General features: G+C 42.4%; 1 protein-coding gene across 1 annotated transcript in view; it reads left to right on the forward strand.

Moving 5' to 3' along the window:
- The window catches only part of LOC110172799 (uncharacterized), a 76,351-nt gene that overhangs the window by 50,222 nt on the left and 13,629 nt on the right, over positions 1-12,500 (forward strand). The window contains exon 7 of the mRNA XM_055149941.1: positions 9,954-10,082. Coding sequence (XP_055005916.1) covers positions 9,954-10,082 — 129 coding nt within the window. The remainder of the gene's footprint in view (positions 1-9,953; positions 10,083-12,500) is intronic.

The following is a 12,500-nucleotide window of genomic DNA, read 5'->3' on the forward strand; positions in this document are numbered from 1 at the left end:
GCTCCTGTCTGCTCCTGTCTGCTCCTGTCTGCTCTCTGTCTGTCCCCTGTCTGCTCTGTCTGTCTGCTCCTGTCTGCTCCTGTCTGCTCCTGCCTGCTCCTGTCTGCTCCTGTCTGTCCCTGTCTGCTCCTGTCTGTCCCTGCCTGCTCCTGTCTGCTCCTGTCTGTCCCTGTCTGCTCCTGTCTGCTCCTGTCGGCACCTGTCTGCTCCTGCCTCTGTGGCTCTGTGGCTCTGAGGTGTTGCATGTTCAGATGGTAGAACATGATGAAGTCCGGTTCGGGGGTTCGGGGGTTTGGGGTTCGGGGGTTCGGGGCCTCGGCTCTGGAGCATCTGCATCCAATGATGAAGCATTTTATTGTTTGATAATCAGGAGGTGTGTGGTTCGTGTGGTAGTTGTTGTTAGTATTACCGTGAGGTCTGTGAGAGGTGAATAATGAGGACGCTCTGAGGGCACAAGGGAAGTGACGAAGAACTTTAGACCACTGCAAACTGTTTAAAATGAACAAGTTCTGTTTTTGACATTTTTTTAAATCCGGTACAGCACCATTTAAACGTGCTGTACTTGTAAAGTGATGTTATTTATGTTTAACTCGTCAGATCAGTAGGTCAGAGTCTGGTCCTCGTCAGATCAGTAGGTCAGAGTCTGGTCCTCGTCAGATCAGTAGGTCAGAGTCTGGTCCTCGTCAGATCAGTAGGTCAGAGTCTGGGCAGGACTTGGATGGAGACGTTGAGAAAATCAAGAGCCACAAGGGGGCGCCAGAGCAAAAACATTTGACATTTGTCCTTTGCAGCAACAGCCTCGTGTGAAAGTGGAGTGAGCGTGAGTGACGGTGGTGAGAGGGGCCGATGGTGCAGGTGATGGTGCAGCCTCACTTCTGACAGTCTGCCCCAGGGCAGCTGTGGCTACAATAGTATTTTACACCACAGAGTGTGGAGTGAATGAAGAATGAACTGAAAACTCCCCAGCACCTGTTGGTTTGTCACATTGTTTCTGAGGTACAGATGCACATGTGGACGGGACCAGATCTCAGGAAATAAAATCACATAAATTTATGCAAAAATGATTTTTTTCTAGATTTGGCTTGAACAAAGAACTTGCTGAGTCATGTTTCTTGAGGAACTGTAGGTCCACAAAGCGTGTTCTACATGACAACAAATAATTGAAATAATCATCCACTAATTTAGTCATGGAATAAATCTTAAAGATGAGAGAAGATCTTTTAGGACTTGGACAGAGCAGAACACGTCAAACTGACACGGGGCCTGTTGTTTACATCAAAGACACTTTCACTGCAGCAAAATAATCATTAGTTGCAACCCTGAAATTTCTTAAATAAAAAAAAAAAGAGGCCGAAATTGTGAATGAAACAGCACTTTGTTAAAAATGGAAATATTCTGTGTAATGTCAAAATGTTCCAGAGCAAATGTCTCACAGCGTCGTCTTCTGAGTTTGTCTTGGAGTTTAAATCTGTTTGAGGATCTTGGTGTAGATCTTCAGTGTTTGTGTCGTGTGAGCTTTGGGTTTGTGTCCGGGCAGATTCCCGTGTCTCTCTGAACGACGGTTATTTCCATTCAAACATGTGGCTCCTGTTTACAGCCCAGCGGAAAATCACCACAGGCCTGCAGTGTGTCAGATGCCCTCCCGTCCTCCTGTGTCCCTGCAGTGATAAACTGAGACGAGAGGAGGTGAAATCTCTAATCTCTATGTTTTGTGGTTTCATAAGTAAGACAGAAAGTGCTCCACTGTGTTTTTCAACTCCACACACTTTCATTAGAATGATTTAGATCATTTCAGCCTGAACTAAAGGTAAACGGAACTGTTCACTTTAAAACTACTGTTTCATGGAACGAAGCATTTTGAGCTTTGGAGACGTAAACAGACCAATAATAAAGAGTTGTGTTGTTTTTGAGGAGGGAACATTTGAACACGACCTGAAGCTCACAAGAATCAACTTTGTGGAATATAGGACCTTTTAAAAAGATCACTTCAGTAAAACTGTTGAGTCGAAGTGTTTTTTTCCCTTTATTTTGGATTCCCATTAGTTATTACCACAGCAATAAATAATTGTACAAATATAGTTGATTCTCCATTTCCTCTTTTCTCTCCTGAAGCTAAATATTTCTCAGACTCTAAAATGAAGGATTGATGTGTGACATTTGCTCAGAGTCCCACCGGTCTGAGTCTGATCTGCTCCGACTCTGTTTACCAGCCCACACTGACCTCTTCAAAAGCCCCGTGCCCTCCTGCTCCTCCTGCCCCACACCGGGCCTTAAATGTCCCGTACTGTGCTTTACTCGAGCTCTGTCCCTCCTCCAGTCCTGGGCACATCTCCTGCTGCAGCCCTGAGCAGAGAAGCACTTTGCACCGTACTGAAATCAGTCCTGCGCCGGTTCATCGACTAATCGTGACTAGACATAAGTATTTTGATCATCGTAATCTTTATCAGGACTAAACGCTGTGTCCCACCTTGTGATGTCATGCAGTAATACAGGAAGTGTTTTTCAACTCCACACACCTTCACTAGAATCATCTGGATCATTTCAGCTCTAAGTGTCGATCTCTACTGACCTAAAAGGAGCTGTCAACTTGAAAACGACCACTTCATGACATCACAAGATGGAACATTGGATGGAGAATTTAGAGCTTTGTAGATGTAAACAGACTCATAATAAAGAGTTACTCAAACATGTGAATGAAATAAAACTCAATTCCAGCTCTGATTTTGAGGAGGAAACATTCGAACATGACCCAACACTCACAAGAGTCAATTTGGTGTAATATAGAATCTTTAAATCAACTTGTCAAAATATTATAAACAATTGAAGTTTTTATAAAAATCAATAATAGGGGTGTGCAAAAATATCAAAATATCGATATATTGTATCGTTTAATGTGATGACACAGTATCGAAATCGTGGGCTGCTGTATCGATATATCACCAAGAGGATTTTTTGGTTTATTTTGTACAATTATTTTGTTACAGCTGCAGTTTTGTTGTTTGTTTTAAGAAACGAAACTCTTTTATGCAACACATTTGGCATTTTCACATTTTTGATGAGTAAAATGGGCGTATTTCATATGAATTTTGCACAAGAAGCGGTTTAACAAAGACTTTAGTATCACAGCCACAATTTAGCCTTTATTTTTATTGAACTGTATCGAATCGATTTGAAATATATCGTATCGAATCTAAAGTGCACTGTATCGAGACATGTATCGTATCACGGCCTGTGTATCGAGGTGTGTATCATATCTGCAACTTCTTAATGATACCCAGTCCTAATCAACAATACCCTTTATTCTATGGGGATGATGTTGCTTTGTCTGGAATGTTCCACAGTGTGACATTAAACGCACCAACCTTGTATTTATTTTAGTTACAGGTCTTTGCTTTGCCTTCCTGCTGAGCGTGGGGTTTCCTCTCCACAGACCTGAGCGATAACTTGACCTGGTGATGCCGGCGCGTTTCCATGGAGACAGATCAGTTTACACACACTGGCATTCCAGGGAACGCAATCACATCTCCATGGAAACAAGCAGAGAGCAAACCCCCCACCGGAAAAGTTACAGAGTGTGTTTGAGACGAGACTGACGACCAGGTCTAAACCAGGTCTAAACCAGGTCTAAACCAGGACTAAACCAGGTCTAAACCAGGTAAACCAGGTCTAAACCAGGTCTAAACCAGGTCTAAACCAGGTCTAAACCAGGACTAAACCAGGTAAACCAGGTCTAAACCAGGTCTAAACCAGGACTAAACCAGGTCTAAACCAGGACTAAACCAGGTCTAAACCAGGACTAAACCAGGTCTAAACCAGGACTAAACCAGGTCTAAACCAGGTAAAAACTAAACAGGACTAAACCAGGTCTAAACCAGGACTAAACCAGGTCTAAACCAGGTCTAAACCAGGACTAAACCAGGTCTAAACCAGGACTAAACCAGGTCTAAACCAGACTAAAACCAGGACTAAACCAGGTCTAAACCAGGTCTAAACCAGGTCTAAACCAGGTCTAAACCAGGTCTAAACCAGGACTAAACCAGGTCTAAACCAGGTCTAAACCAGGTCTAAACCAGGACTAAACCAGGTCTAAACCAGGACTAAACCAGGTCTAAACCAGGACTAAACCAGGTCTGAACTGTAGAGGAGCATGACTCTCGATCTACAGTCGGGGTTTTATTCTAATCTTCGTTGTAACGAGCCTCAGTCCAGTGAGCGTCACGTGAAAAAATTAATAGATTTTTTTTTCTTAATTTGAAATTTCATTTTGTAAAAGGACAGTTTCTATAGATTTGTTTATGGATCCTTTTTGTCTCATGAAGTCTTTTCTGAGCGTCTCCTTCAGTCCCTGCAGAACATTTTATTGTCTCTGTGTAAACGCACCTCCCCCTCCTCTTCTTCACTTTCATCATCTCTCTCTCTCCTCTCTCTATCCTCCCTCTCTCTCTCCTTTCTCCCTCTCTCTCTCTCTCCCTCTCATCTCTGTCCTCCCTTCCTCCCTCTCTCCTCTTCCTCCTCCTCTCTCTCTCTTCCCCTCATCTCTCTCCTCCCACCCTAACCCACTCTCCCTACCTCCCTCTCTCTTTCCTTCCTCCCTTCCTCCCTCTCTCCTCCCTTCCTTCCTCTCTCCTATCTCCTCTTCCTCCCCCTCTCTCTCCTGCTTCTCTCCTCCCTCTGCCCTCTTCCGCTATCTCTCCTCTCTCTCTCTCTCTCTCTCTCCTCTCTCTCTCTCCTTCCTTTCTCCTTCTCACCTCCCTTTCTCCCTCTCTCGTTCCTTTCTCCGTTCCTTCTTCTCTCCTCCCTCTGCCCTCTTCCGCCGTCTCTCCTCTTCCTCTCTCTCTCCTTCCTCTGACTCTCCTCTTCATTCCTCTCCATCACTCTTCCTCTCTTCTCTCTCTCTCTCTCTCTGCGCTCATGCCCGTACGTGCACGGGGCCGTAGTGAGCGCGTGCACACTCGTCCTCGCTCCCTCGCTCCCTCGCTCCCTCGCTCCCTCGCTCCCTCGCTCCCTCGCTCCCTCGCTCTGGTGAGTAACAGGTGTGATGCTCGTCGTTGTTCAGTGCGGCGGCGGAGGCTCCAGAGAGAGGCAGCTGTGTGGCCGTTTCACACCCGGGAATGAGAGCCCGTCCCTGGGCAGTGGCGCGCTCTGTGCCCCCCGTGGATCCGCACAAGAACCAGGGAGTTTAGTGAGAGGTTTAACCCGCTGAAGGCGCCTCGATCCGGGGCTAGACTCTCCTCCTGTGAGTACCACCTCAGGACGCGACCGGCAGAACACGGCTTTCACTTTTTAAATGATCGTTTTTATTATTTATTGTGTTGTGTTTTACTTTTGTGCATTTTTAATTAGAAAACCTGAGATTTTAAAGAAATGTGTTTGGATTTCATAAAAAAAAAAAAAAAAAAAAACAGGACTAAAGACCGAACTGGAAGAACTTACTGGGACCAAACCCAGGCTAAACCCAGACTTTACTAGGACTAAACCAGGACTAAACCAGGACTAAACCAGGACTAAAAAATGACTAAATCAGGATTAAACAAGGACTAAACCAGGACTAAACCAAGACTAGACCAGGATTAAACCAGGACTAAAAAATTACTGAATCAGGACTAAACAAGGACTAAACCAGAACTAAAAAAGGACTAGACCAGGACTAGACCAGGACTAGACCAGGACTAAACCAGGACTAAACCAGGACAAAGCTGGAAAAAAGACTGAAAACATCCTCAACTCCACTTGGACGGAGTCGTGACTAACCTTGAACCTCAACAGGAGCTGAAACCAGGAGTAAACCCGGACTAAACCAGGACTAAACCAGGACTAAACCCGGACTAAACCAGGACTAAACCAGGACTAAACCCGGACTAAACCAGGACTAAACCAGGACTAAAGCAAAGCTGTTAAAACAGTTTTATGATGATTTTAATCCCAGTGTAAGTGATTTTTTTTTTTCTGTTTTTTTGAAAGAGTGTGCATGCGTTTGGCTGTGACAGGTGCGACAGGTGTGACAGGTGCTCTCTCTCTCTCTCACCTCTGTCTGAAAACCACATCTTCATCGTCCAAATTCCTCATCGCCATCATCATCCTCACACATTTAAATCACACCTCAGGCTCGGCCGGGTCCAGAGTCTGGAGCCAAATGTCTGAGCGGAGCCTCCTGCCACTGAGCAGTTCGACATTAGTCACATTTATCTCTCTGTTTTGAGACACGTTTTATAACTAAGGTGCTTAAAAATATCCCAAATCAGACACGAATCAATACTAAATCTCACATGCTGTTGTCTAGAGAGTGTTTTTTATTAACAAAGTGGGATCAGAATCAGTATCGAGTATCAAATCTACTCCCTGATACTGAAACTGAGTTTGAAATTTCAGGCCCCGTCCACACTAGTGTGTATAGGAGTTGTTTTGGTTGTGGGTGCAGTGTTCGTTCACACTAATCTGATGAAAAACAGTTGTTTTTTGAGGGATCAGTTTATGTAAATGAACCATGTGGTTTTAAATTTCATTTCTGTAAAACATAAACAAATGTGCCCAAAGCTGTGTGGGTAAAGAAGGACTGCGGACACAGAAGCGACGTGTGTGGACACGGATCGTTTACGATACGTTGATACGCAGATTTGTTTAAGTGTAAACGGGTCTTAGGATCGTTACTTAAAACTAACAAAACTTAAAACTGAACGTGATTGTGAGGGGTCATTTCACTAAAACATAGTTTACATAATTATTTTTAACAAAAAATCTCTTTATATATTTTAGGTTTTTTTAAATTTTATTTTAACGTAGTTTATAATTTGTACTTCCTGATCAGACACGGGCATCAGTTAATTCCACAACTATGACCAAGCGACCACAACGTAAACAAGGACTGAAACTAAGTGACACAATAGTTCTGATTAGACCAAAACAAAAAAAGACAAACCAAAGGTTTAAACTATCAGAAAAATGTCTTCCTCCTGCTTTAGATTTTTAGAGTTTTCCTCATGATGACATAAGCAGAGGGATTCTGTTTTACAATTTAGTGTTTCTTTGTGTATTTTTGTACTTTCTTCTCTTTTTTCTGCCACTTGTCTGATGTAAAACTGTGAAATATATACCACAGGTCCTATCCACCAAACCAATGAAGAATTAGAAAAACAAGAAAACCTCTCATATGTGCTTAAACCTCCTCCTCTTCTCCTGTTTCCAATTCTTAATCCCACTGCATGATGTCATCAGGTGGTAATCCAGAACTGCCCCCCCTTAAAGCAGACCTACTGTGCTTGTGTCTGGTCTATAGTTATAATCTATGACACCTGAGGATCATTACGTTATAATTTGGACACTTTAAATCATTAATATTGTTCTAAAACTACTTAAGTAATAAAATAAACATCATCATCATCAGAGCAATGGCGTCTTGAATACAGGAGAATAAAGAGAATAAAGATGACAAAAACATGCATGAATCACTCTTGAGTACAACTTTTAGATGGTACTTGGGAAGGGAAACAATTATAACGTGGTTAATTTGTCTAATAAGGCTCATTAAAGTCCATTTTCCCCTCACTGGTCTCTGTTCAAATCATTTCAGGACCAAAACTGTCCTCACAAAAAGCGAAGCAACTACTGCGCTCATTCCAGATGCTTCCCTCCTCAGTGCTCCTGACTGTGGAGTCCTTGTGCCCTCTGCTGGAAAACCACTGAATCTGTACGTAAACATCAGAGCTGCAGTGTCAGAGTTCGACTGATGTGGGTATTTCCATGGCTCATGCCGATTGTTTTGAATCCTGAGCAACCGATGGCCGATATTTTTGAGCCGATATGTAGAGCCCACACACAAACCCATACGGGAACTGTGCTGTCACATTTAGTGCAGTTTTGAAAGTGTTAAAATAGAACTTTGTGTTTTTTTAGGCAGCAGATCGGCCAAAACTAAATATCGGCCTGTGTTGGAGATTTAAAGCCGATCGCAGATGTGCCAAAAGTCTAAATATATCGGTGTATCTATCACAAGTGTCAGTTTTATCTCACTGTGGTTTCCAAACACACGCTCAATGTTTTATTTACCAAAACAACGTCTAAACATCAGGGGTGTAACGATCATCGTGGTATGAACCTCATGGTGCGATATTTATTAGAGGCGTAACATTATCCAAATCTCTCTGTAACGAGCGTTTCACGATATACATCTCACCGTACAATATTTATTGTGATATTTTGTGGAGGCTAAACAGCTAAAACTGTTAATATTCTACTTTTTCTTTCTTAAAATGCCAAAGAACTAAAACTTAACAGTGTTAGAACTGTTATTTTTTCTTGTCGTCTGCACTGAAATGGAGCAAAGGATCATGGTCTATGTAGTTCTCTCTGTAATTTTTGTATCTATTGCTGCACCATAATAGCTAGTCTGGCGCCACCTAGTGCGTCCGCTCAGTTTCATTTCTCTCCAGTGACTAGATCAGGAATCAGAAAACACTAGACGGTTTGAAGAACCCCGGAAGTGTGAGTTCAGGCTCCAGCCAATCAGAGAAGAGACAGACATTCTGTGTTGTGAACAGTTTCCGAGATCGAGGATTTAAAGTCTGAACAAAGAGAATGTTTGGTGAATTTGATCAAGGAGAAAGACGTTATTGTTCTTCTTCCTACAGGATTTGGGGAAAAGTTTAATAAACCAGTTACATAGATCATGATCAAACAGCAGCGAAGTCCCCGTCTACTGTCGAGTGAACGAATCCTAATGCTGTGAGTCACTCAGTTTGTACGAAGTGAAACCAGTTGAAGAATCAGGCTAGGACCATAACTTCATAATAATTTAAGCAAAGAGACTTGTAAATTTGATATATTTTGATGGTCCACAATATTATTGTGAGAACTTTGACGATACGATATCACTATATTTCGGTTATTGATACATTGCTACTAAACATGATTTATATGTCTGGGAGAGATCGCTAGATTACTCAAACATACACGGATGACATCTAAACTCTTCAGGCATGTTTTTGATTTGTAAATAACATTATACCAGGGTAGAAATCTCCATAAAATCACTTTTGCACAACCTCCCCCCTCCTCTCTAACGTTCTTCTAAAACAGTTCCTTCTGCCTCCTGTAGGTGGCGCTGCACAGTTGCACAGTCCCTTTTTCTCATAAGCTCAGAGATCATTCACATTTGTTTGGATGAGTAATGGTGTTTTTACATCCTCAGGTTGTTGCTCTGATCTCCGGCTGTTCAGAAATGTAAATTAGTGAAAAGTGTGAGACGTGACGCCGCCACGAACCAGAGACCAGAGTGAAAGATACTGAAAAATCATTTTAAAATACTGAAAATGATGAAAATAGAAAAACACAGAAGAACAAAATGGTTAAAGGCCAGTGATCAGCTCGGGTGTTTTTAATGGAGAGCTGTCTGTAAAAGTCGCAAGGTCTGTTTTTGTGAAATCTAACATGAAAAATAATGTTTGTATAAAAGAATAAAATCTGTATTATGGTGTTTCAGATTCGTGTTGTAGCTCTTGGGTTTAGTCACTAATAGAAATGTTCAGGTTCAATATTTGTGACATTAATCTGAGCTTTATTTTTTTACCTTTTTAACAGGACCATGAACTGATCACAGACTCCTGAAAATGTGTGTGTTTTTAAATCCATTTTGTATTTTGTAGAGTTTCCTAAAGCGTTTTGGCTGCTTGTGTGAATGTGTACGTTGTGTTTCCATGGTAACCGCTGACCATTTCGCCATAGAGATACACGTAGAACCCTCCCTGTGTGTCTTTGTTGAGGTGTAGTCCTGGTTTAGATCCGGTTTAGTCCTAGAAACCTCGTCCTTGTTTTATAAAACTGTATGAAAAAGAGTCAGTTCAAGGCCAACTCTTCTGAAGTGTTGTTTGTTGTGATAAATTTGAGAAACAATTGTCTTAAAAAAAACTAAACTTTTCATTGTGTTTTCACTTTTCTTGTGGTGTTTTCTCGTGTTTCAGACCTGAAGGGGGCAGTATTGGTCGCCTGGCTCAGAGGTGGAAGCGCTGGTCTTTAGGAGATGGTCTAAACGCAGAGTTCACCTCTCTCTTCTACTCAGGACTCCACCACTCCTCTGGCAGCCTCGACAGGTACGCGCCTGTCACTTATACACCTGTCACATACAAACCTGGCACACTGCTGAGCCCATGACAACGCCTCATTTATTCACCTGGAAACAATAGGAAAAGGGTTAGGTGAGTGGGTGGGGATAGGTGCAGGGGGCGTTGATAGGTGCAGGAGGCGGGGATAGGGGCAGGGGGCGGGATAGGGGCAGGGGCGGGGATAGGTGCGTGGGTGGAGATAGGGGCAGGGGGTGGGGATAGGGGCAGGGGGCGGAGATAGGTGCAGGGGCGGGGGACAGGTGCAGGGGGCAGAGATAGGTGCAGGGGGCGGGGACAGGTGCGTGGGTGGAGATAGGTGCAGGGGGCGGGGATAGGGGGGGCAGGGGCAGGGGCGGGACAGGTGCAGGGGGCGGGGATAGGTGCAGGGGGCGGGGACAGGGGGCAGGGGGCGGGGACAGGTGCAGGGGGCGGGGATAGGGGCTGTGAGTGATGATGATGTGAGTATATGTACATGTAGCTGGAGTAAGACACGACAGAATCACTGGGTTAAAGGTTGTTTTGATTCAGCAGAACGTTCCTGTTCAGAACATCGGGTCAGAACCGAACGCAACGAGTTCTGTCTGTGTCTCGATCTATTATAATGTGTATGAATGTGTTCAGTTATAAAATGTACCTATATGGACATATATGTGATGTGTGTGTATATGTGTGTGTGTGTGTATTATGTGTGTAGTATGTGTGTAGTAGTGTGTGTGTGTGTGTATGTGTGTGTATATGTGTGTGTGTGTGTATGTGTGTATGTGTGTATGTAGTATGTGTGTGTGTTAGTATGTGTGTAGTATGTGTGTGTGTGTGTATTATGTGTGTGTATGTGTGTAGTATGTGTGTGTGTAGTGTGTATTATGTGTGTGTGTATGTGTGTATGTGTGTATAGTGTGTGTAGTATGTGTGTAGTATGTGTGTAGTATGTGTGTATTATGTGTGTAGTATGTGTGTAGTATGTGTGTATAGTGTGTGTAGTATGTGTGTATAGTGTGTGTATTATGTGTGTATAGTGTGTGTAGTATGTGTGTATTATGTGTGTAGTATGTGTGTATTGTGTGTGTGTAGTATGTGTGTATTATGTGTGTAGTATGTGTGTATTATGTGTGTTGTGTGTGTATTGTGTGTATAGTGTGTGTAGTATGTGTGTGTATTATGTGTGTGTGTATTATGTGTGTATTATGTGTGTGTAGTATGTGTGTAGTATGTGTGTATTATGTGTGTATTATGTGTGTATTATGTGTGTATAGTGTGTGTATTATGTGTGTAGTATGTGTGTAGTTATGTGTATGTGTGTAGTATGTGTGTAGTATGTGTGTATTATGTGTGTGTAGTATGTGTGTAGTATGTGTGTATGTGTGTATGTGTGTATGTATGTGTGTGTATTATGTGTGTAGTATGTGTGTAGTATGTGTGTATAGTGTGTGTATTATGTGTGTAGTTATGTGTGTATGTGTGTAGTATGTGTGTGTAGTATGTGTGTAGTATGTGTGTAGTATGTGTGTATAGTGTGTGTAGTATGTGTGTATTATGTGTGTATGTGTGTAGTGTGTGTATTATGTGTGTAGTATGTGTGTATTATGTGTGTAGTATGTGTGTAGTATGTGTGTATTATGTGTGTATAGTGTGTGTAGTATGTGTGTATTATGTGTGTGTATTATGTGTGTAGTATGTGTGTATTATGTGTGTATATGTGTGTATATGTGTGTATTAGTATGTGTGTAGTATGTGTGTAGTATGTGTGTATTATGTGTGTAGTAGTGTGTGTATTATGTGTGTAGTATGTGTGTAGTATGTGTGTATTATGTGTGTGTATGTAGTGTATGTGTGTATATGTGTGTATTATGTGTGTAGTATGTGTGTAGTATGTGTGTAGTGTGTGTAGTATGTGTGTATGGTGTGTGTATTATGTGTGTATAGTGTGTGTATTATGTGTGTGTATGTGTGTATTATGTGTGTATAGTGTGTGTAGTATGTGTGTATAGTGTGTGTAGTATGTGTGTAGTATGTGTGTATATATGTGTGTAGTGTGTGTATTATGTGTGTAGTATGTGTGTATTATGTGTGTAGTATGTGTGTAGTATTATGTGTGTATTATGTGTGTAGTATGTGTATATTATAGGCTAGACCTGGTTTGGACCTGTCTTAGCCCTGGTATAGACCTGGGTTAGTCCTGGTTTAGACCTGGGTTAGTCCTGGTTTAGACCTGGCTTAGTCCTGGTTTAGACCTGGGTTAGTCCTGGTTTAGACCTGGGTTAGTCCTGGTTTAGACCTGGGTTAGTCCTGGTTTAGACCTGGGTTAGTCCTGGTTTAGACCTGGGTTAGTCCTGGTTTAGACCTGGCTTAGTCCTGGTTTAGACCTGGGTTAGTCCTGGTTTAGACCTGGGTTAGTCCTGGTTTAGA

This window comes from Boleophthalmus pectinirostris, unplaced genomic scaffold (genome assembly GCF_026225935.1).
Source record: "Boleophthalmus pectinirostris isolate CB_2022bp ecotype Guang Dong unplaced genomic scaffold, ASM2622593v1 HiC_scaffold_14, whole genome shotgun sequence".
Taxonomy (NCBI): domain Eukaryota; kingdom Metazoa; phylum Chordata; class Actinopteri; order Gobiiformes; family Gobiidae; genus Boleophthalmus; species Boleophthalmus pectinirostris.